Raw genomic sequence first — 25,997 nt, forward strand, 5'->3', positions numbered from 1 at the left:
TTGCTGGGCCAGTGACAGCTTAGATAAAATCAGCCCTTTCTGGAAACACTGGTAAAAAGTGCAGGGCTATTATTTTATAATTAATATCAGACATATTATCTTATGGCTCTTCTCCTTTCTTGTTTAATTTCTCCTGCATTAATTAAAAAGGAAGATGGAAAAGGAATGGAAAGCAGAAAAGGAGAGTTCCTTCTCCACAAAGCCTTCCTTTTCGCAAGGCAGCTCGCAGCATATCTTGCTTTCATAATCCTGAAGTCTATTTAACCTGTGTTTTTTAACCTGACCTTCTGAAGGCCGTGTTTGCTTCCCTCCGCATCTCCTGGTAGAATCAGGGTTCTGCTGCATTTAGCTGTATAGTTGAGTTTGGCATTAATATATGGATCAAAACCACAAAGCAGCTTTCTGCTTCCAGTCCCAGCCACAGTCGCACTCTTTCCCCTTCAGGCGTTTTTCATTTGTACACACCCACACAACTCACCCCCATAACTAGAGAAGAAAAGGACAGGAGGCGACAGTTCAGGTTTCTTTTGATGTTCATCCTAAACATAGCATGAAAACATTCAAATCTCCCTTCCCACCCCCCAACAGGCTGACTGGGGAAGATTCACCAGGCAGACAGAAAAAGACACCAACACGGCAGCCTGGAGCCTGACAGTGTAGAGGGAAGAGCAACAAAAAGAAAAAAAAAAAAACAAGGCATGGCTTTACAATTCCAGAGAGGAAACTTGAAAAAACACTTCAAGAAATATGATTGCTTTGGGGGCAACACCAGTATGTTGCCTGGAAAAAATAGTCAGGGGTCTCATGAAAAACTGCAGAGGATAGAGTGAGTTCTGTGGGTCTGAAATTTCCTAAGGATCAGAGATGTGTTAATTCCTGGGTGCTTCAATTAGTTATAGAAACAAGAAACAACTGTCTAGTTCTGATCCAGACCTAGATTTTGTCTGAAGGCTAAAGGTGCTGTGATCTTAGTACTTAGGTGCTTAGTCTCATCTATATTAAACAGCTTACCCAAACCAAGATTGAGCTTTTGTTGAGGTCTTGCAGATGTTACCCGTTTATTTTTTTCAGTCTGGACTCAGATGTGCCAAAATAACTTACTTTATAATGGTTTTACCCTGATCTGGAGTTCAAAATGCTGAAAACAAACTCAGAAAGTTCAGCTCAGCTTTGTTGCATGGAAAACAAAAATCAAAGTTTAGGATTCAGTAGTCATCACAAGTATCACTTAACATCCTGAGAGGACAAATACCTTTTAAGAAAGAGACTGGGCAGATGTAGTCTAGCCCATAGACCTCTGACTCCCCCAAATTCTCCTGTGTTTTGTTGCCATCATGCATTCTCTGCCCTCCACAGTTACGGAGCTGGATGTCTCTGAAACAAACAGTCTCACAAAGGGGAAAATTCAAGAAAAAAGACCATCTCCCCATGGCACTGAGCTCAGAGGCTCAGCACTAAACATCCGCTGGAAATCAGTCTGGAAAAACAATAAGCTCCTTTCGAAGGCGTTACTCCGTGAGGGAGTTAACCAGCAATCCAGAAACCAGACTGTCATTAGGCAGCACTAGGAACAGCTGCATGGAAAGGAATGCTCTTCAGAGGCTGCCCGACCTCCACTCAGACAGGAGCTTGCTTTAATAAGGACAGCTCTTGTATGACGTCTTAGAACAGCCCAAGGGGCTGAACAGAGAGAAATCTGTAATCATAAAAGCTAGGGATGGAGTGGGATTGAATTCTCCTTTCGTATGCATCCCAGTAAAAGTGAAGTAACTAATTTGTCTGAATCCAGCAAAGTTCCTTGGGTTTTGCACTAGCTTAATAGCATGGAAATCATTGTAGGCATTCCCCTAGCAGTACATTATATTTTTATGATTATTATTCAGCATGTACTGCAGCAGCAGTTACATGTTCCAACTGTGTTAGGACTCCATTGTGCTGGCTCTTGAGAGATATGAGGCACAATCCCCGTTCCATAGTTTTGCCATCTCAACAGCCAAGACAATAAGAAGACCGAGAAAGCAGTACTACTGGCTCCATTTTAGAGAAAGTAAAAAGGAAGCACAGAAAAAAATCAGGCAAAGGTTTAATTTCAGGCATTAAATGTGGCAGGTGAATTAAGGGTCTGCCATCCTGAATTTCAGTGTGTGCTCTTGCTTCAGAGATCAGTGTGACCAGACTTTTAATTTGGGTACATCAGATATCTAAAGTTAGGTAAGATCAATCAGAAATTTGCTCCAAAATAGATGGAAGGCAGCCAATAGTAAAGGCAGAGGTTCAATCCAGGTCTTCAGGCTTATGCCATGAAAACGATTCATGAGAACAATTGGATGCAATTCCTCTGATACTGTCTTTGAACATCCCAAATGGTGGGCTATCTAGCATATTGAAGATGCTGTCTGGAGCTAAATCAACAAAAGAATCCCACTCCTCTGTCAACTTTTTCAAATTCCACATCTTTCTTTAATTCAAAAAACACACAACTCCTTCTTCATCTCTTTCTGTGAATTCTCAAGCCTTATCAATGAGACAATTCAAAAGAAAGTGTCTCACTTGAATATTTATCTTGTGGGAATTTAAAAACATTTCCGGTTACAAAGTGTCTGAGTTGCCCAGCTAAAGTCAGCAGGTTTGTTCAGAGCAACATTGGCTTCACAAAGTGCCTTAACATTTCCCATAAAAATGTATAATTCTGTATGCAAACCTTAGTTAGAAAACTATTTGTGCCTGCAATAATCTTGAAGTGTTCTGTGAACCAGAAGCTCTTTGCTGCTGAAACAGGATGAAATTTGTGAATTGTTTTGGATGGGATTTTTTTTTTTTTTAATTTTATTTTTTTGTGAAGTCACAAGGGACAAAAACTGTTCAAATCCAACAATTCGGTTATTTGTTGTGAATCATTTCCTTGGCTCAGTTTCTCAAACAAAATAAAGGTGGGGCTTGCAGAGGCACCCATCTGTGATCTAACTCTTGTCCCACTGTAATCTGTAAAACTCCCACTGATTTTAACAGGGGTAGGGAGAGACCAGTGCTGAACAGCTTTGAAGAAAACACCCTAAATAAATGCTGTCTCGCCGCTTTATTGCAGTGGCCAGATGAAGACATCTTCAGCTGCCTTTACATCACGATTTGATTTCCCAGTAGAGAAAATATGCTTTTTTCTTTCTTTCTCTGCCTTCCCACCGTTCTTTATGATACCTTCCCCTGATTTTTCAGTCCTCAAATAATTATACTCCTGTAAAAACTGCCACTTAAAAAAATTTTGAAGCATATGGGATTTAGATCCTGTTCTCTGGTCTCATCATAATGCAATTACCCTTAGCATACCTTTGTGAAGAAAGAAAATGCTTTCACCTCCATTCTATAGATGAAGAGGGGACATTCAGAAGCTATGGACATGCTCATGGTTGTACAGGAAGTCTCAAACTTCCCAGCCTCAAGAGCATATGCTAACCATGATGATTCCTGTTTGGGTTGCTGCAGTAGGCTTTTATACAAGTTACTCAGAAGACTGCTCATGGCTTCTGTTTTAGGGGCTTAATACAGCAAAAAGGAATATCGGACCCATCACATAGTCTTTTTTGGGTTGGAGAGTGGCAATAATGAGGTGCACAAAACTCGGGTGGTTTTGAATACTAGGTCATTAGCATGATGCCTTCTTCAATGCACTTACATCTGGGGAATCACTCTTGTATTTTTTCCTATTTCCAACCGATGTGGGTCTCCAGAAATATAGAAAATCTCCAACTCTGGCGTGTTGTGTGTCCTATTGTGGAGCAATAATTACCAGAAGCCTTGGGGGAAAGTGTACAGCCCTCTAACTGCAAAGTTATGGAATAATTTGCCTGTGACCCATCAGTTAATGGTTGGCTTAATCTCCACAGCAACTGTACATATTTTTATCATATAGTCACAGATGTTTTTATTATCTGTAAGACTATCTAATCTTCTTAAGAGTTCTGCTTAGTTCTTCACCTCCCTGATATCTTGTAGCTCTGCTAACTCAATCTAAGCTATAATAAGCTTTCCGACCCGATTTTTATTCCTCTCTTCCTTGTTTGCACTCTCTGTTTGCCTTTCTCTGTTCTTTTCCCCTTATCCTTGCTACTATTTGTCTTCAAGAAGAGCCCTAGAAATTCAATACTCGTATGTAGCTTATCGGCATGTCACAATAGGGCTGGGATGAGTCAGGGCAATACTTACTTTCCCTGAGGTAACTGAGGTGAGACAACAGAACTTCTGTGTTGTAGAGGGAGGTGGTTCGGAGGAAGTCATCCTTGTTCATTTTGCAGAGCTCCTTGCCATCCATATTCTGGAAGAGGGTGGTGTCAATCTCCATTAATCCATACTCCTTTATGGCCCATTCCAGCCACTGGCGCACATGTTCCTGGGTCCATAGGGTGGGATCTGGCAGAAAAGCACAAAGGGTGGTAATATTATATGTGAACCTCAAGTCTGTAGCGCTCAGTGTAGCCCAACCAAAGCACTAACCATTGTTTCTACAACCAAATGGATTTAATTTACTGATTCTAAAGCATTTTGCCAAGATGAGCAAGAATTGTGCTAGAAGAGGGCACAAGGCCCATAAACTGATCATACTGACTCCCTGGCAGGATAAGTTCACTCAACTGTTTCCTTCCTGCCTTAAACTTATACCTACTGCTTGGGACCAATCTTAATGGCATTTGACTGTGGCTGTTCTCTCTTTGATAAAAAGCTTCCAAACTCATCCCTTTTAAAGCGTATGTTTGTCACAGCTTCAGTTCTGCACTGCTATGTAATTACATCAGTGCTGTATAAGTCACACCATCCTTCGCAAGTGCATTACGAAGTCCCAACAGATGGCATTTTAAAGTCTGAGGATGGTGGTATTTATGGTCAGCAAAGGGACTCTGAAAAAAAAATATTGTTTAAACAGAACAGCTTGCCATGTATCTCTGAGTCACATTTGTTCACCCTGCTGACAAGAACACAATTCTACCTCCTCTAGCCCTGTAAAACCATCACAGCTATTGGATGGCAATGTGGATTTTATACTGTCTCATGCATCATTATCAACTGTCAGCAAAGCTCCAGCTGTGGAATCTTTATTACTGGCGATGACGTAAGAGAAAGATTGAACCCGACTGGAATTTCAGACCCCATGGTGATGGTTTGCTGCATCAGTAGTTAAAAAAAGAAATCATCCTTCGAGTTTTGAAAAGAGCAGTAGATCAGAAAGTCATGGCAAGAACTTGTGCCATGATACCATTTTCACAGAGTCATTTTCAGAGCATATCTACATTGTCAGATACTTCCTGTGCTGCTTCTTCCCATGTATGCCATTAGAAAAATTTCAGCCTCAAATTCATTTTGCATTGCGGCTGGGGAGGATTGTGAAGTCAAGCCTAAACTTTGGAGAAGTTTGATCTGGCTGTCAGAGCTGGTACTTTCCTCTACAACAAAGCTCAAATGCCTCCAGCCACAAGGTAGGAGAGAAAATGGATCAAAAACAAGTAGCTGTCATGCAGAGAGGGGCAAGAAATGCCTCTGCCACACTTTAAGTGTAAAATAATGCCTCAGAACAGGACTGTAAGCTATGTGTGCTTGGGCTGCAGTGACCCTGTGACACAAGAGGTCAGGTAGTCGTTGTACCTGGTGCAATCCTGGGCAGCTAAGTTCTAGAGTAACAGCATGAAATGGAGAAGTAAGCACAAGGAATATTGAAACTATAACTGTGACATTTCCTCACTGAATTTCTGAATTTCTAGTTAACCCAAATGATTTAAAGTTGAATTACAGACATTGAACCGACAACCCAATACATCTGCAAGTCTGCTTTGGGAAAGAAAGATAGACCTCCTTTAACTTTCAGCATCAACCAATTTAAATCCTCCTTTCTAAGCCCTGAAAAGAACTGTAAATTTTACAGTGCATTTATTCAAGGCAGATTTTTATTTTTTTTTTTAACTGGAAGACTCATTTGTCTTGAGTTTTGTAAAAACCCAACATTTAGAGGGCATCATGAATTTGTGGTCTCTTTTTAAACAAACACTTTTGACTTTCAGATTCAAGCCCATTTATCACTGCAAAAGACATTGAATGGTCTCTGAAAAACTGCCTTCTTGAAACATTGCTTAGAGTTCATTATTATTACTATTGCAAGTCTAATGTGACATTATTCTTGCCTATCTTCACCCTAATGTACTATAAATCTTTACTCTGGATTGCATTAAAATTTCCAAATGCCTTTCTTGGATGATTTGGGCTTCATATCCTGCAGCCAGAGATCTGGGATGATGCTCATTATTGTCTTCCAAAGTCTGGTAAATCACTGCTATTTCACAAGTATCTCAAGGTTTTGATTTGTAGACGGTCACAAGGGGAAAAATAAGTCCTTTTTTTCACTTTCCTTCAATGAGGAGATTTTTTTTTCTCCTCCACTGAGGGCACTAAGAGTCATTTCCCCTGTTTCAATAACGCTAAACTTAGGGCCACCCTGGGTCTTTCTAAATACGCAGAAATAGCATGGCAAAGAGTGGGATAAATGTTCCATCTTTAATATCGTTAGCATCCCTTATAATGACTAGCAGGTATCAGCTAAAACCCTTCTAGGCAACATATCTTATCCTGCCACTGGTTAAGTTAGCCAGTCTCTCTAAGCAGATCCTAACAAGGGCTTAAATGGTACTTTGAGATTTGCTGTCAATCTTTTATTGGCTTCCCTTCACTACATTCAGTTCAAGCTTTTCCTTTTCATCCTAAATGGCAAACAAATGCTTGGGAATTGTCATCTGTTCGTGGTCAAGCCACGATCAGAAAACAGCTGAATTCCACGAGTACATTTCTTTCTGCCAACAGTTCAATTGCTTGAATCTGCCACAACCCTTGACACATTGTGTGAAAAGCCGGACCCCCCCCCCATGAAATCAGTGGAAGTTTTGGTATGTAAATCAGGCCAGGGCTTGACTTACAATATTTCCCTTGCTGGAAAGCTCCCAGGCTAACTTGTTTGCATGTATGGTGTTTAAAAACTTTACAGGGGAAGGACTCCCTCTCATTTCAGATTCAAACTTCACAGGTTGCCTACCACAGCAGCTCTCATCCTTGACTATCCAAATGCATTTAATGCATCCTGCCAATTTCAGACAACTGATGTGGATATCAAATACAAGCAGAGAACAGGACAGGAATGTTCTCTTTTAAGATTTTTTTGGAAGGTTAATGCAGTTTCTGCAAATACAATTTTCTAGTTTTCTACTTCCAACCAAAAAATGAAAACATAATAGTTCATTTTGAATCAACATGACATGAAAGTGCATCTGGATCCTGCAGAGAACCATGGGAGTTGTAATTTGGGTGCACTTCATGTCTGTCCTTGCCTATGAACTCACTGTTTAATCATACCATGCATGTCCCAGGAAGCACTGCAGGTTCTACTCTGATACATTGCCAAAAAAAAAGAAAGAATTGAAAAAAAAGCAGTAATAATCCAGTTCTTCTTCTGATTTGAGGTAGATCATATACTGAGACATAGGAAATTCTCACTAGCCAGAAACTCTGATTTTTTCCTTACTTTTTACATGATTTGTAAGCAAGAGAACACCTCAGAGGGTAGATAAATAAGCCTTATCTGTTCAGCTGGATAGTTAAGAGTCCAAAGAAATATGACACAAAGAGTTTGATGGTCATGGTACCTGCTGGGACAATGACTCTCCTCTCATTGGTGGTCATGTTGGGGGGAGGCCCATTCTTCTCATCCATGTAGGTGCTGTAACTCATTGGGTTGGACTCTGTCCCTGCTCCGACGAGCTTGCTGCATTTGTTCACACTACAGTCTACAGGGGACTCCCTGAAATGTGAAAGGAAACAGATGACTAATCATTATTATGCACCTTTCATCCTTACTGTAGCACAAAGAAATTTGGGTTACAGAAGTGGCAAGTATCCTGGAAGGGAAACGTTAAGGGAACTTCCTGTAGATGTGAGCCAGGCCATTCCTGGCCTGGCACACGAGTGTCATAAGGTGTTCTATGAATCACACATCTCATAGAAGTGATCTCTGATAGTGAAATCAGCTTGAGGAAAGAGTTGGAAGTGCAAGGACGAGCGGGTTTCAGTCAAAGGCAATAGCAGCTGTAGAATCACATGCAAAACCTCTGAAATATCAAAATTAATGAATCAAATAAAAAACGAGTATATGTAAGTCCTTACCACCCAGGTCTTAGGTCTATCCATCACTTGCCCCCTCCCTTCACCCTGTAGCACTCAGCTACATCTTAGCAGTCTTTCAGACACAGCTTTATGCTTCTAGGAGCCCTTCTTGGACTGTTCCACTCTTGTACTGTGTTAAAAATAACTCAGCATTCTGTCTTTCTGTGGCAGGTGAGTCTAGGAATTGACAAGAAGGCCGTACTTTTCACCTCCCGATCTAAGGCATTTCTGTAGCATGAATCAGAAACACAGTGACACAATTTCAGTAAGACAGGACACAAAGCATCCATGCCAAAGTGACCAGATAGTTGCAGGAGAGCACTACGATATTAGCACAGTATCTAAAGGGTCTTGTTTGACGCAGCTGAATGTAACTGATCTTGCCTGTTCTTATGAGCTAAACAGTCCCAGGCTTGTCTATTACTTGGATAGGAAATCTAGAAATCTTAGGTGCCTTAGGCATGAGTCAAGGACTTCAGACCACAGAAACAGTGTGTGAAAAAGTAAAACTCTGGCCCCAGTTTTACTTCTGAGGTGATGGAGTGATGAGGAGGGAACATTTAGCAACTCAGGTGGCACTGTGCGAAGACCTGGACCACGTTCAGACCCTTGGCAAGCAGGAGGCTTTCTCTGTCCTGCTCTGGGAGAATTATGAGCCTACAAACCACAGATAGGGAGTGCAGATTTTGTTTTTCTCCAGCTGCAGTAATAACTCCCGCTTTTAGCTCTAGAGGTCACTTAAAATACCAGTCTACAGCCTGCCACATGCACAGAGAGCATCCCAACCCTGAGGAATGTACTAGGGAAGGGCAGGATTATTGCTCTCATCTTTACAAGGGAGTATTAGTGTGCAGTCTCTATGCAAAGCAAGCACAGAGCCCATATCCAGTGCAATTCAGCCCACTGCTTTAATCGCACAGCCATCCTTCTTCCCTGCCAGAAGAAAAGTGGCTTGGGAGGAAACCATTTGCTGAAGGGTAAGAACTATGACAGTGCACCAAATCCCACCCTCTGAGTTCAGCTGGCAAGACTTCCAAGTTTGGACACTAAACAAATTTGTTTCTTAATCTGAATGGCAGTGAGGGGGTGGGGGGAGAAATTACTGAAATTCAGTTATCATGGCTGGGAGATAAATGCTCCACCGAGATATTCTAAGGCAGATGGTAATTTTTTCCTCATGTCTTGCTGAGGGAATGTTGCTTGAAAATGGAAATAAGATGTATAACTTACACATGTTCAAATTTAAGGTTTTACTATTTCGCCTACTGTTTTTCCAGGCAGGGAACCAAAATCCGCCTTCAGAGAGGCAAACTGCTGAAGGTTTAATGTCCCTGTGGCAGTCAGAGGAGAGTCTGAGCAACTGCAGGGACACCAGGGTTTTCATAGGGAATGTGATCATTTCTAACTCTCTGTTGAAATTCTCTGTGTCAGGTGTTAAATGCTGCCTGTACTGGCAGAGAAAAAGCACCGGAGCAGCACAAAGGATCTTATTCTTTCCTGAGGTACAGGCTGTCCTGACAAGACTCAGTAAAGCAGTGAGAGCATCCATGTTTCGAGGTGTTGGGCTCTGTTTGGCTCAGCATGGACCAGGGCCAGGAGGTGACCAGGAAAACAACCCCCTCATCTGAGATGTGTGATATTTATGCTAGAATCGTTGTTTATATAATATTCATACAGAAAAACGGATATATCCAGGCTCTCAGATAAGCACATCTTCCAAAAAACCTATCCGTGTAGGAGTGTACACACTTTCCAATGGAATGAAGTGGCACACATGGACACAACACAGGGCTGTTGGCTGCCTTTACTCTCTGCTAAGAATCATGTACATCCACATGACCAATATAGCAAAGCAACAAAAATAACACCGACACTGCAAGATATCTCCTCAGCAGTTTTGTGATCATTTTTCACTTTGCAGATGCAGTCATCTCTCTTGGCTTGGCAGCTATGGCCCTGCTGATCCTCTGACTTGCTCTGTAGGTCTCAGAAGCCAAAACCAGATCAACAAATATCCAAGGCTGTGATCTCAAAAGAAGCTATAGGGACCGAGGTGGCCTCACCAAGCACTGATTTACCCCCGGCGTCCCCCAGGGGAAGAGAGGCCGCTCCACTAACCCTGTGGGATATGTTACATGTGCTCCACACACCTGACAGGGCTGGTCCATGTGAACATACGGATGCCTCCCTTCCTTCTGAGGAAGTTTTCAGGATGGCTGGATCCAGATCTAACCCCAGTGGAAATCTGATAATAAAGGACAGACATAACTGGGAACAGCATTACCAAAACATAACTGGGCAGGAGACTGAACTGTCCTTCTCAAGAAAAGTTCTGTGAAATCGTTAACGACAGCAAGCAGGAAGATCCTTACTTTTGTGTCCTTGGTAACCCAGCATTCCCTACCAAGGCCAAATTGGGCCTTTTATTGGGAAATGAGACAGCACTGAATCATCTCTGCAGCTCATGGAGGTCCATCACTGTACTGCCCCAGCCTGTTCTAAGACGAGGGATTTAGAGTGTCCCAGCAGAAGGTAGTTGTAGCTCTGGGCCATACAAAGAAGAATTCAGTATGGAAACAACTACAGTATCAAATGAGAACAGGGAGCTGTGAGCCATGAATGGCGTATTCATTGGATGTAGCTCCTTTCTTACTTCATGCATTACCCACAAGCAGACTTTGAGCTATATAAAAATTTCCTCATTATTTCAAATGGTTTGTGCGAAGGGATTTCAGATGCCAGGTTAATCCTTGACTATTCACAGAGACCCCTGCTTCAGACTTTTAAGTGGCTATACATGCTGGAGTTGCTCAGGTTCGGGGAAGAAAATGCTGTAGATCTACTAAGGTAAAGGGATATAGGCTTCTTTCACAAAATCTCTTAAGTGTATTCACTGTGGAAGTGACAGAGGCCAAGGAATATGAAGCAGTACTCATTCCCACTGTCCGTCCAAAGACTCTTCGTTCCAGCAGCTCCAGTAGCAGTCTCTGGGGATGCCAAGAGCTTGGTGTTTTCTGAAAGTTTATGCTAGACTGGCCAAAATGGACAAGCAGCTAGCCTGGCATTGACTAATAAATCCTCTGTACAGCTTCAGTTTGTGTTCCAGATACCTGGAAATAAAGCAATTACTGTCCCAGGGCCTCTGTCTAGGAATCACCTTTGGCAATCATTCGAAAAAGCAAAATAAGGGATTTCAGTGATTTCTGAACCTGACTCAGCTGTGACCACTGGGATATTTCCCTCTTCTTTCTATCCTTCTCTTCCTCCACTCCTCTCTTCCCATCTTTTATTTTTTTATTTTTATTTTTTCTCTTTAAACATGCCGCTTTTTGTCTAATCCCCATTTGGTCATCTCAACTTTAACATTTAAACTTGAGTTTTTGTGGTTGTTATTGTTGTTCAGGGAAGGAAGTAAGAACAGACACACTGTGATTCTGCTTCTGACTCCTCTTACAGACAAGGAATGGAGCTATCAGGGCAGAATCAAAGTTCCTTGAACCTTAGCTTTAACTCTGCCTTACATTTACTCACCCAGTGTAAAGAATGTCTGAGGAGGAGTTTGAGACTAGAAAAGTAGCCTACACTATAGGTCTGCAGAAAGAAGAGACCACTGTAAAGAGGATGGAAGAAGATATATGGTAGAATGCTAAGGCTCATTGGGGTCTAAAATGACTGTGCTTATCAATGACAGGTAAAACAGCTTGCTGCTCTGGCTGGGGACTAGAACAGCACAGTGAATCCCACTAGAGGGCTCACACGCTATTTAAAGGGCATTTTTATTTACAGACACCATAGATGGTCCCTTTGTTTTGCTCTGAGAAAATCATAATGGCATAAATATTTTCTGAGGTCCCTGAACCTTAACATTATTTAAATATTCTGAAGCAAGAAATACTTCCAAGACATTTTCAAAGCACCAACTACAGCATAATAGCTAGACAAAATTCATAACTTGTTTTGGAATTGCACAGGGGTGTTCATCTGCATCCGTGCAGGCAACCAGAGCATTAGATTATTATTTTGCATTTGAAGATCACACAAATTTTGTAATGTCCTTTTAAAAATCATTCTCTGATCAAATGCAGATCTGCAGTGGCTTAGTACATACAGTCAAAATTTGGAATGTCTGTTGTTTGGCTCCCTCGTTGCATTTGGGATCAGTGTAAAATCTATTATTAAAATTGACTGTAAGATGGGTTAAATTTTACACAGCATTTTCCTAAATAATTCTCTTTTATTCATTGGAATTTAAAATGCGATTTATTTTTTTTTTAAAGAAACATGTATAAATGTTTGTATTTATATTATGAAAGCAACTAAAGGCCCCAACAGCAACCCAGGCCTAGTCTGTTGGGAAATGCACAAGCACATTATAGAATATAGACCTTTCCCCTAAGGGGCTATAAACTAAATAGAAGATACAAACCCAGCAGAGCACAGAGATTTCAAGCCACACTTCCATTCCCTCAAATGATGCAAAGAGAGATCCATAGCTTTCAGTAAAGCCACAGAAACCTGTTTGTGCAACAGGTCAGTGCTACACATAAAATACACCCCTTTCCCAGTGCCTAAGGGGGAGTAAGAAGCATGAGGATTTTACGTTTTCTGTGTAGGATTTTATCTGCCCCACGTTTGGACACTCACCACTGCAAAACACAAATGTAGTGCTGGGTTTTTTGTCTGAGCAAGCAGCTGCCTAGGAAGGCAAGAACAGATTTTGAGGCTGTATACTGCAACCAGGTATGACAGTACTTAAAACTTGTACCTCTGAATCTTGCAAAAATACAGAAGTCCCAGCATCTCACCTGAAGCAGATTCCTGCCACTGCCTGAATACCCCATATATACAATAAGTACGCATCTATCTGGGAAATCCTTTCCAGTTTGGGAGCAAACCAGGAACCCCTGCCATTGGGTCGAAAGCTGCTCGGGGTTGCCATGTGGTTTTGCACTTGGAGGGATGGCTCTGCACAACAGGCTTGGAGATGTTTGCCAATGACCCCTTCTCCCACCCTGCTGCGGACCAAACCAGCTCATCCCATGGTGCCTCACAGCTCTCAGACCTGCTTCTGGTCACTAAGAAAAAGAAGAAAAGCTGGACACTGTCCCTTACCGTCATCCAGCTCCCTCCACTGTCAGGTTTCCTATAGCTTTATCACTCCCTAGAGTACATAAACCATTCTCTTGACAAGCAGAAAATGCTAGTGCTTCAAGTACAGGTGAAACAGAATAAAGGCTGCTCTCTCTAATGAGGCAGCTGGAACCTGGTAAGAGAGTGTGCTTGAAAAACAAGAGAGAGAAAGACAAGAAGAGGGAGAGGGAGGGCAAATAGGTTTTATTATTCAGTCCGCAGTTCAAGTTAATCTGTATTGAGATTGGTATTTGCTGCTCAGATGGTGTGTCAGTTTTGCCAGGCAGCTGATGGACAGAGGAACAAGCAACTGGCATGGTCCTACGTGAAACAATGAACTGTGATGGACATGAGGGGAAAGGGCACATTTTTAGCCATGAGTAGGGGGAGAGGACGGATACATCAGATGAATGTTCACATTTCTTGGATAGATTGGAGCTCTTATACTAACAAGTTATCAAAAGGCAAGGCTGGAAGCTATTTCGGTGCTTAGTTCTGACATCCAAAGCAGTCTTTTCTTTTTTCTTTTTCTTTCTTTTTTTTTTTTTTTCTTTTTTTTTTTTCCTAACAGGTTGGGAAGTTGTTACTCCCTTTTTAGAGAGACTGAGGACACTTAGTTTCTGCCTAAGAATCCTGTAGGCTCAAGCAAATCTATAAAAAATAATTTCCTTTTTGCCCCAAATAAACACACTTCTAGAGGGCCTTTTCTAGGGATATCAGAGCACTTACAGTTGCTAATGAATCAGTCTGTCAAAGCACTATTATTTTGCTTTTTTTTCAGAACAGATGACAAAATTGTAGCACAAAGACCACAATGGAAGGACAATCCAAGACATTTGACACCTAAGTACACGTAATACACACACAATAAAAATGTTGCACAGACTTCTGGCCATACAAGCACACCCACATGGAGAATCCATACAGACCATGCACTTAAAAGATCTGAAAAGCACCAGTCTGTACTGCCTACAGTAGCTCAGCAGGTGGGACAGGACTACTTGTTTGCTAGGCCCTCCAACGTTTGCTAGTGAGAGAGACGAGTAGAGTACTGTGAGGAAACACCCTCTGAGTGTTGGTCTGACACCATTGGTGTGAGCAACCGATGTGATGCTATAAAGGGCTTCCTCACATGATCAGGGGAGTGTGCTGCCTGTGCCATATGTGAGACTGATTCTGCCACCTCAGTTCTCATGACTAGTTCAACTCCCTGTAGGACGGAGAGGTCAGACCTGTGTAGCACCATGCACAAACCATGGTTAAAATCCCACTCTGCACTGCCCTCCTGAAGATTTTAGAGAGAGATTAAGGAGGCTAGCCTTGGTAGCCCAAGGTAGTCCTCATGACTGTCAAAAAAACCCAGCCTGCTGGTACTTTCTAGATCCATCCCATTGCCTGTGCTATCCAGGGATGGTGTTTTTCAGGAAAATAATAATAATAAAAAATCATTATCCTGTTTCAGCTTGGATTCTGAGCAAAAATCCCTACAGTTCTTTCAAAATCCAGATGCAACTCCAAGGTACAACTGGGGCAAGATCAAATTCAATCTAAAAATGATCATCATCAAAGACCAACTGACGCAAAGACCTTTATCTTATAGTAAAATCAGCATCTACTGTATACTTCTGAGGAAAAAAAGAGCATGCTGCTGTTTGAAGTTTTTAACACCATCATCTCACTATAGAAGTCTGAAAGTGTGAGGCTGCTTTCTGTTTCAAACTCTACACTTTGCTAGGTTCTCAGAAACCAGGAAAATAGGCTGTTAAAGAAGTCCTAAACTAACAAGAAGAAAAACCCTTAATTGTTTAACTGTAATTAACACAGTATAAATCTTACAAATGTTTGTGACTTTGCAAATTAAACTAAAACAATGTGGTCTAAAATATAATGCTAAAAACTGAAAATGTTTTTTATTGTATGTATTTAAAACTGTCATAATTTGAAATTCTTACACCTGATGGTTCTGTCCAAGAGGATGCAATTTTTTTCCCATGCTTTTGACAGGTAGAAATGAGCTGTGATAAGAAAATGTTTTCAAGTTTTTGAAAACCTTATTGAATTGGGGAAATCATAGAATCAGAAAGGTTGGAAAAGACCTTCAAGATCATCTGGTCCAACTATCACCTTCAATGATCCATCTCACCCAGCTGTAACTACAAATGGTGTGGGGCAGGCATGAGGCAGACAATGCTTTGGCTAAAATCCATAGAGGATATATCATAACCTGTGTGGTTTTGATGGTTAACATCACTGCTCAAACCTACTCCTAAACTCTCTTGCCCACTAGCGTGACATATACCCAAGCTGAAGGTACACATCTGACTTTTGTTCAGCTACACCTTATAGGCTGCCATATTGTACCTCTGTCTCCTCTTTTTCTCTTCTCTATCAAATACCTCTCCAGTTTCCTATTGTTGCTTCTGCCCTGGCAGAGCATGAATCTAGCTACAGGTGCAAAAAGAACTGTCCTCCAATGAAGCTCACAAAGTAAGTGCAGCTTTCATTAGCTTCACTCTGAAGCACTGGGATAAATACCAGCCATTGACCAACTCCATCTTTAGGAGCCACTTGAACCATGGCACATTTGTGGGATACTGAACTAGGTGATGAAATGCGTAATTCACAACAGTGCTTGCAGCATGAACTCTGTCCTGGCTGTCTCACGTCCCAATCTGTACAATGTTCATGGAGACTGGTAGAGATGCATGCTAAAGAACTGCAAGTGCAAGGTCCTGAGGCCATTAAAATAGGGGTGACAAGAAACCCTGGTTCCAGGGACAGTGGGATATGATCCTACATGAATAGCAGTGTTTGTTGGTATGCAGGACGAGCACGAATGGATGATACGCACTTGGCTTTTATTTAAAATTCAGCGGAGGAGGAAAAGTTTCCTTACCTTGATCCATTCATGTGGTCATATTCTCTTTTAACATTGACCCGGACTGGCTGATTAATCCACTCCTGCTGAGGAGGCAAAGGGTTGATTTTGTGTGGCTGGCCATAGTCAGGGTTCCCTGAGGCTGTCATATCTGCCTTGGGGAGGTGAGTGGCAGCGCCGTATGTGGAGTCAAAGAGGGACTGGTCGTCGCTCACCACCGACAGGGCCTCCTGAGGAGAGAAAAAACAAGTGCTCAGAGTCATGACTAAACCAGTAACTCCACTCGCGTTCTCTCTTTGAGCTGGTGAGCACCTGCAAGGGCCCCACAGCTGCCCAGCTCTGTCTGAAATTGCCATCTGTCAGGATCGCAGATTGAATCAGATTCTTTGGGGTCCATCAACCCGTATGCAAAACCAGTGGGTTCTTTTGCTAGCTGCTATGTTGCTCTGGGTGGGGCAAGAGTTAAGGTTAGTCTGACTTCTGCAAACAGCAAAGGTGGCTGATGGGAACCACACCATTCTCACTGCATGCTGTAAACAGTCTCTGAGAAGCAGCTTCATCTGTGATCTTATATAGTTACCTGCACACCTGTCTGCACTTGCTGGTCCAAAAACAACCAAAGAGATATGTGCTGTATAACATTTCTGGAGTGTCACTTGACAGTGCATATTATTTCTATACATCTTCTTTCAAAGGGTGTTGTGTGGTATTTATATTTGAGGTTACTCATGAAGGAGAAGCAGTCAGTACAGGTCAGAGTTATGGGTGTTAGTGGTGGGATAAAAAATGCATTACTTTACACTTTTTGTTTATTTTGTGGGAGATGAAGGACCAGTGAGTTACCAAACTGGATTTCTAGAAATGCTTAAAAACAGGAAATTGTAATCTTTTTTTTTTTTTTTTTTTTTTTTTTTTCTGCTGAAACTCAAAATGTTGACAAAAAGTTTTGACTCTCAACTCCCTTGCATTGATGCACTTGGCTTTTCTAAATCAAGCACGCCAGGCTCATAAAGGCTTTGGCACAGCCCTGCCGTATTCAAAGTGCATCTGACAGGGTCTGCAAGTTCTTTATGGAGCTAAGCTAACCGCACATAACACAGCTGCCATTATGGCTGGCAGGCCAGAAACTGAACGAGGAACCTCCCAGACTAAAAGTACACAGTACTTTAATGTGAGTTAATGGAGCAGACCTCCGAAACAAAGACAGCAACAGACTCACCTACTCTGTGGATTGTGCATTTAGAAGACCTGTAACATGGCTGTGTGTGCAGCCGTGGGTTACCAGTGCACACACAGACACTGCTTTTGCTTTCAAAGCCGATCTATTGCTAAACCCTTGGTGCCCAAAACTCACAGAATACAGTCCAAATTGTGAGCTTTTAAAAATAATGAATTGTTGCCCTCTCTCTTCCTCCCTCCAGCAGTCATTTCTGAGGTTAGTTTTGCACACTTTTGCCACAGCCAGGGAGGGAAACAGAAATTGTGAAAAATTAGAACCGTGCAGCTGCTGGAATCCTCCAATTACATGAGAATCTAAGTGAAAATCATATTACAAGGCACATGATATCATCACCAAAAATGTCAAAAGCTAGTGTCTAGTGGCTAAATATGAGAATCCCTCTCAGCCTGAAATAAACGCACTTAGAAAGAGTCAAGTCGGTGCTCTGCATCTACAGCTATCAGCACTTTTCTATCTCAGACCTCAGATCAGATCACATAACAAAACCAAACAAGCCTGAGCAGCCTAGAGTTTAAGTGGGCCTGACTAATCTTGAATTCAGGGCAACCCTCAAATGTGTGTAAGTCCTGCTGAAGTCACAGTATGTGCTATGAATACTTGTAAGCAACCTCTCACACTGATGAGCGGTGATTCCTTCAGCCTTCAAATAACAAAAATGACAAGTTTTACCACAGGCTGCCTACTGCTGCTCATTGCAAGGAGCTCACGCTGCATTCATCCTCTGCAGTAGTTCTTTCCTGGTGGATATAGAAGGCCACCTTCCCTAACTGCCCATTCTCATTTTCTTTTTTAATTAGAGTAAATCAGGGAGTGAAATATGCCCTTTGGAAGAATTTCCTTATGGTGCAATCTCTGTGATCACAGCCTTCTGTCAGAAACTCCTTCAAGAGACCGAGAATATCCCCAGGATAGCAACTTTGCTGCACAGAAAGGTGTAAGAACACAATACCCCCTGGTGACAGCTCTTAAAACTGAGCAGGCCTTCTCTTCAGAGGTAAGGATACAGCACCGATGCTTCTCCGATTTACTGAAGTCAGGATGTCAGACAGGGGTTCCTAAATGACACATCTTCCGTAAGCCTCTGCTTCCTCTCAGTACAGAGAATGCAAGGTTTCCTGTATAATGGCATGAGGTGGTAGGCAAACCCCAAACACCCAGGGTGCTGGGCTGCCGTACAGCTCCCTAGACCCAGTCTCAGCTGCATGCTACAGGTCAGGGCTGATCAGATCGGTGAGAGGCAGGGAAACCGTGAGTAGCGCTGTGAATTCACCAAACATGCTTAGAAAACGTTTGCTTTTGCTTTTGGAGATTTACAGTTTAAAAACATACACAAAGCTCTTTTTAAGGGAAATAATATCTGGGAAAATACTCTTTCTGCCTACAGGCATTTTTCTTCTGAAGATAGGTTCTGACAGAAATAATAGGAAAGCTGAGATCTTTATGGCTACCTGCTGCCCCCCAAAACAAACAAACAAAACAACAACAACAAAACACCACCAAAGAGCAGCCCCAGACTAGGATCAATTACCAAGTCAGCATCCAAGTACAACTATCTCTGCAATACACTAAGCTAACAACAGGCAAGTACACACTATGCTTGGCCATCAGAAGGAGTCTGCCTCCTCAGATAAGGATCTCCCTTCAAAGACCACTGGCTGCTGGGCCCTGCCTGCAGCAGCAACTGGAGTTAACCAGAAGAATGAGAGCCTTATGGGCAGTCAGCAGCTGCATGGAGAAACTCTGCACTTTGCTGCTCAAATGCCCAAAGACTGCAAAATGTACAGTCTTTAAAACTCTGTTGCACACAGGAAAATAAATAAAAATGTGATGACTGCCACCATGGCAGGCCCAAGCAGTTACTGAACCAGGAATTGTTTGAGCTAAAACCCTGAGTTAGTTCCAGCCACAGAAGCTACAGACTCAAGTCTCCGAGGGAACTGAAGACACACAGAGCTTCTGCAGATCAGGCAGCGATAGCAGCTTGTAACACCTGCCCACGATCGGGTTGTGCGTGCAAACAGCAAACCAGCATTGCTGACTGCATGGGAGGGAAGTCGAGTGGCACGGTGCCAACCCCCGCTGCAACCAGCTTCGCCGCGATGTGCACACCTACAGCGTGACAGCAACCCCAAGGGGCAGCAAGCAACACGGAGTCTGCAGCTTGCAGGGTCAGAGGGCAGGGCCCACTGAGATCCCATCCCATCCTAGCAGTGAGGACTGTCTAGGACTCCCTTTGCTCTTTTGGAAGAGGACAGGGCTTGGCTGGCCCTGCAGGATTTCAGGCTACTGACCCAGATGGAGAATGTGTATAGCCGTCCTGATACTCACTACCATAGGCCCTGCTTGACAAGACTGTGTTTTGGAGGACCTAACCTGGTCAGGAAGTGTTTGGCTTCAGTTCTAGCTGAGGAAGAGATCAACAGTTCACTGCATACCAGAGGGCAAATGTCTGTCCCACCAGAATCTAGAGTTACTTAGCGTTTGGCGACGGGCAACTGGGAAAACAGGGCAAGGCGTTAAAGCTGCTAACATAACCTAAGCAGGCAGGCCACAGCTCACCAGAGTTCCCCCCATGCTGTCGCCTCCTGGGCTGTGTCCTTGAGCTGGCCAGACTGAGTCTGAGACAGGGGTCTTGTGTGTATTGCTCTGGCATATATGTTACATTATATTGCCTCTGGGAATAGGCTGGCTTCAGTTTTTCCAGTTTTTAATCACATTCCTGGCATAAATGTGGCAAGTCCCGTCTACGGCAGCTCACAGCACAGGGATAGGCAAGTCCAAGTCCCCGCAAAGAACGGCCCCAGCCTTCTCGAGGCAGCCCACTGGTGGATCGCCATGAGTTCGATTGCCATGAGCCCTGAAACAACTTTCCGTACAGCTGGCACACACTTACGGATCCCCTAGGCATGAAAATGTGATACAACTATTTTTAATAACAGTTTATAGTTGTACAAAGACAAATTTGCTGTTTTTCTTTTTTTAGGCAAGCCACATAGAGCCAAGTGCCAGGTCTGAGTGCTTCAGCAAGGTGAGGTACCCCTTGATTTTGTCCCGGTTCTGCAGGAAATGCAGTCTGCTCTGTGGGGAGGGCTGACAGCTTCAGCGAAAGGTTTCACTTGAGTAAACGAATGGAGAAGGCCATTTGGGCAGTGTACTCTGCATAAACAGAAGGGGCCAGAGAAATACTCCCAGACAGGAGCCAGGCAGAAGGGTGCCAGGAAGACAAGCAAGGTGAATCACCACCATTTACCGAGGTTCCTCACTGTCACTGACACAGCCTTTGTTGCACTCATGGCTGCACTAACAACAACCTAGCCCCAGGATATCCTGACACCCTCCCTAACCTCCAGAGGTTTGCTTTGGATAAGACCCTTAAAAGTTCAGGTTTTTAACCTTATCCAGAGTTCACTGGCAAGGAAAGCTCTCTTGATGTTCCTGGCTCCCTGGTTTTGGCTCTGTGAGAAAGGTCATGAAAACAAGAGCTGGTGAGGTGACAGCAGGCAGAGTTTTCATCCCAGATATGACCCAGTGTCTACAATCACAGCTCTTTCCAGGTGTGTGTAATGCATTTACACTGAATATTGACTTTGAGCCCTTTACATTCACTTTTCTGGCCATAACCACATTTAAAAGGCATTGCTAAAGATCAAAGATTCATCCTCCTCCACAATGTCTGGCTTATAAGAGAAGAAAATGCTGAGTACCTGAACCATCATGCTATGCATGGAAAGATTATTTCTACCTCTAGAGGAATTAGAGGGCTTACTTATTTTTTTATTTTTATTTTTATTTTTAGCAATAATGAACATTCACTGGTCATAGTCCTGTGGGAAAATCACTCCTGAAATATCTTTGTAAAGAGAATGTCACCAGCTCGGAGCCACCATCTGTCAGGGCCCAGATGTGCGACGCAAAGCACCAAAGTAAGAGGTACTAAGAGTAACAAGCCTTACACACGGCTTAAGGTTAACAGAGGATCTACTCCTTGAATAGAAATGACTTTGGCACTGCAGTTTTACAAGTCAGCACTTCTGCTGCCAATGTCTCAACAAGCAGAGAAGAGATAACATCAGACTTACAAGAAAATGAGTCAAATATAAAATCTACAAAGGAGCAGAGTCTGGGTTGATCTTGGGACAGCAAATTCAAATGGATTGGGCATTGAATTAGGAGGAAGGAAGGCAGAGTGTTATTCTCATCTCTGCCCTCGATCTCTGGCAGAACCTTTAGTGAGGTATTCCCCCGTCTGTGCCTGTTTCTCCTTCAGTCCTCTGTTGCCCTGCTCTGCTTGTGCTGGAAGCCCTGTGGAGCGCTGAGCCTCACCCAGTGCCGTCACTGAGACACCAACAGGAATCTTTGGGGTAATTTAAAGCAAGGCCTGGACAGCAACCCTTCACCCTAATATATCCAGTCTTTACAGCACACCTAACCAAACCAAAAAGATACGTTTTTGCAGCTTTTTGTATTCCACATCCTTCCAGTGTACTTTTCTTGAGATTTGCTCATGCTATTCCACCTTCCTTACAGGATATTATGGGATTGGTGCAGGGACTCCCGTAACTCCCCCTGGAAAATTATAATCATAAGCATTTTATTGCTAACAACCACAATCCAATCTTGTGCCCTTCGCAATCAGTTTAAGGGCTGCCTCTGCAACAGAGGATTTGTGGGCTGCAGCCAGCACCAGAGACCCATCATCATGCTGGAGTGCAAACAGCAGGCTGAGAGCCATTGCTGCCCCAGCTTGTCGCCCTAGACCTCCTGTATCTACTTACAGCATCGCACGGTGACTGACAAACCCTTCTGTTCACACTGTTTTCCAGTTGAGCTGCTGGCATTTGGGTTGTGGTAACCCAAATGCTGTAATCCCTGCCCGGAGGAGGAGACAGGGGAGGAGAAGCAGTCTGGCTTTCTTTGCTGCAGCAGCAGGACTGAGGATTAGGGAGACGGCACCATCCCCTTAAGACTGTGTCAAAGTTTGTGTAGATTTGAGGCTTTCTTTTTGCATAAAGGAGGGCCACAACATTGTTGGTTTTCATTTAATTATTTTGATGATATCTCACACTCCAATAATTTTGCGCTTACTCTGCACTGGAGGCTTGCTCAAAACTACAAAGCAGGCCAGCTACCCAGACAAAGTACAGTGCAAGCTCTCTTCTGCAGCTCTGACAGTCCTTTCACTTTCCATCAGGAGTACTACATCTGAGCTTAACCTGGCAATCTTAGAGTGCAGCACCATTTCTTCACAATTCAAATAAATGGGAAACCACAACTTAGTAACTCATGCTAGGAGGAAACGAAGCAGGAATAAGATAGGCGTAACTAGCAAAACCAGACCAAAAGCAGGGATCACATAAAACCAGCTAAAAATTGAGGTTAAATGATTTTGCAAAACTTCTTGTAGGGAAGACGTCTTTTTTTTTTTTTTTTTTCTTTTTTTCCTAATTTTTACATTCATTATTTCCGTGAAATTTCACACTGGGTAGATAGCAGAAGGTTGCTAAAATTAATGCTTTATTATTTTATCTCAAGATCCCCAAAACCTGAGAAAAGGAAAAAATAAATAAGTCATGCTTTGTACTTCACTTTTCAGAAGATCACTAGAGCACTTGACTCCACGCACACATTTATCGGATCTGGACCAAAGCACTTTTATCTCAGTCTAAGCTTTGCATCAATCAGTCGAGGGCCCATATTGATCTGTTTCCAACAGGCTAAATACCAAGTGGGAATATCTGGGCCCCAAGTGCTCGTCCCAGTGGGTGCCTGCACCAGGGGTGGTGCTGAGGAGGCTGAGGAGAGCCAGCCTCAGCCACATGGGCAGCTTCCAGGAGATGGTTTTGTGTGGCCTGAGCACAGGGCCAGGAGAGGAAGCGAAAAAAAGAACCTGCTCAAATTACTGCTGTGGCCTCTTGACCTCTTAAGGGTAATATGGTGAAATATGAGGCCAGAAGAATGGACATGTCTGAGAGATTATCGCGTCTCCATCATATAAGCTCCTAAATCTCGGAGGCATACTGCAGCTTTTCTGCAGTATGCTTTGCAGCATGCCACATCTCGGCCAGCCTCCGGCCAGCCTGACTGTGTCCCTGGGCCTCTCAGGAAGGATCCCCCTACGGATTCCTACCTTTCCCTAGTGCTTCGTACCCTGCTTACGCCAATGCATGCTGGCAGTAGCAGAGGAGCTGGATGAGGTGCCTGCCCATTAGCAGACAAGGGACAAATCACAGCTTCTGGCTTCTGGTCCCAGAAAGTCTGGGAGAATTCCTGCTCAGGTCTGCCAACGCAAACACATGAGATGGTTTAGGGTGAGTACTGAGCCTTGGGGGAAAAACTTTAAGCCTGCTAAAAGTGCTGGAAGCTTTGCTGTTGGCATTGCTTGAGCCAGGTTTCATTTCTGACAGTTAATTTCACTACAAAAGGATTTGCCTCCATGAACAAATCGACATTACTGTGGAGTTAGCGCTGTCTGCCGAGGTGGGAGGACTCTCTCATCTCTCTGGGTCTTTTCCGAGCCATGTCATGTTTCCAGAACACCAGTCTGCCTTTGCCATGTATTAACACTGTCCTTGGCCAGTTTACTGGGCTTGTATCACCACTGATTTCTGTCCACATCTTTTCCACTCCAGAGCTGCCCACTAGGCTTGGCACTGCATGGCTGACTGCTTCCCAGAGCTCAGCACTCAAATCCACCTAGCGCTAGTTCACCTTCCTTTTAATTTTTTTCCTTACCCTTGTAAAATAATTGACTTGCACTGAGCAGATGCATTTGTAAACAGAGACACATGGATATAACTGTGAACATACACACTTCAGTAAATATTATTGTAGCATTTTTATGGTCTTCTCTGCTGAAGACACATGGAGGGAAAACTGCAAGATGGTTTTGGAGTCTGGCTGCCTGACAAACCAAAACTATCCTGAGGAATAAATGCAGTCTACTGCTCTGCAGAAATTCTGTGCTGACCTCAGCTTTGTCCCAGAGCACCCACTGCCTGACTCCTCTCCTTGATGTAGTGCCAGAGGCTGGTTTTTAGTGGCAAAATTTTGATCGGGAGCTTGCAGGCTGACCAAGCACTTCATTTCAGAAAACTCGGGCTTGCTTTAAACTGCATTTGCCTGCTGCAGTTGTGCCAGCATTTCTGCAAAGGCAGTTTTTTGGTGGTATTTTTACTCATACCAGAAACTGAGCCTATATAACAATCCTGCTGGTTTTGTTTTCCACATGGAAAGAGCAATTGAATCTTTTCAATGTAAATGATTCTTCCTAGAAAGGAAAATGACAACATGAGAAGAATTATTTGGGACTTTGTCATGAGGGAGGGTATCTCACATGTCTCTCCTTCGACAGGCTGCCTTGGAAAACAACATTGAGTGGACTCTAAAGCATGAAGGAATAGGTGCAAACCCCAAAATGAAATCCTTTCAGCTTGGTTTCTACTGCCAAAACATTGGAAACTGTAAAAAGAGTGTTCTCCCAGGAATGCGAGGTCTGGGAAGTGGCACCTTAGAAAGGCACAAATATTCCAGGTTCCTCTGAGCTCTGACTCACTGCTACACCAATGTCCATTCATTATTTTTTATTTCACTTTGATACCATTGTCCCAGTTACATTCACAAACACCGCAATCGTATCCTGTTTTGTTCTCTGACACCATTCCCTTCACAATCGCAGGAAGCCCATCAGGAAACATTCATCGGGTGCTGTTATGTTTCCATCCGCAGAGAACAAAACATGCACTTTCAGCCCAAGATGACTTATTCCAGACTAAGGAAAAACAACAGCATGAAAGAATCAAAGCAGAATCTCCAGGAGAGAGCGCAATATATGCTTTTCTCCTGAAATACAGGTAGGAATCCTAAGCAAAGTTGATTGCCTCTTACTCAGGGAATACTTGATGATGGAAAGGCTCAGCCAAAGGGAAATAAAAGGCATAATCCATCAGTGACATCTCACTATATATTACAAGGTCTGGACACTATATCATAGCGAGCAAATATAAGACCAATGCAGTCCTGCAGCTGAATCCTGAACCAGATGTGGCTTGAGATTTCAAGCGCTCAGGCTCGAGCCTACTTGCAGTCAGGGCTTGGCCTCAGTCCCTGAGCTACGTTTGGATTAAATCTGTACTCCAGGTCTCAGTGCTTATGATACTCAAAGCATAAACTCAGTGTTTCAGCCGAGAGCTGGTTACTTAGGCGTGTTGTCAAGTGTGCATCACATGAAGCATGGAGATAAGAGGAAATGGAGAGGTGGTTCAGGACTCACAGGAACCTGCTTCTTCCCCAAGTCCAGCTCACGCTCTGCACAGCTTGTTGTTGAGACTCAGCATATGCACACACTTGATAGAGTGATGCGAAGCTCTTACCTGCTTCCTTCCCCAAAATGCCATTTACTGGGATGAAAATGTTCCAGGGTTGAGATTTTCAAAAGATCCTGAAGCTACACAAATTGTGCTCATATTTAACAGGAGTTGGATGCCACAATGCCCAGCAACAATGCCCAGACCAAGTTTTCCATTTCCTTCGCCCACTGACCCTGGCTGCAAATACAGGTGC

The 25,997-nt window shown here is 43.2% G+C and overlaps 1 protein-coding gene across 6 annotated transcripts in view; it reads right to left on the minus strand.

Annotated features, from left to right (window-relative positions):
- The window catches only part of FLI1 (Fli-1 proto-oncogene, ETS transcription factor), an 89,623-nt gene that overhangs the window by 22,358 nt on the left and 41,268 nt on the right, over positions 1–25,997 (minus strand). For all 6 annotated transcript variants that reach the window (XM_082778075.1, XM_082778074.1, XM_082778073.1 and 3 more), the window contains 3 exons: positions 16,217–16,428; positions 7,674–7,828; positions 4,201–4,404 (listed from right to left, as the gene is read on the minus strand). In XM_082778075.1, the coding sequence (XP_082634201.1) occupies positions 4,201–4,404; positions 7,674–7,828; positions 16,217–16,428 (571 nt within the window). The remainder of the gene's footprint in view (positions 1–4,200; positions 4,405–7,673; positions 7,829–16,216; positions 16,429–25,997) is intronic.

The sequence above is a fragment of the Aythya marila genome, assembly GCF_965140915.1.
Source record: "Aythya marila genome assembly, chromosome: 23".
In the NCBI taxonomy this organism is placed as follows: Eukaryota; Metazoa; Chordata; class Aves; order Anseriformes; family Anatidae; genus Aythya; species Aythya marila.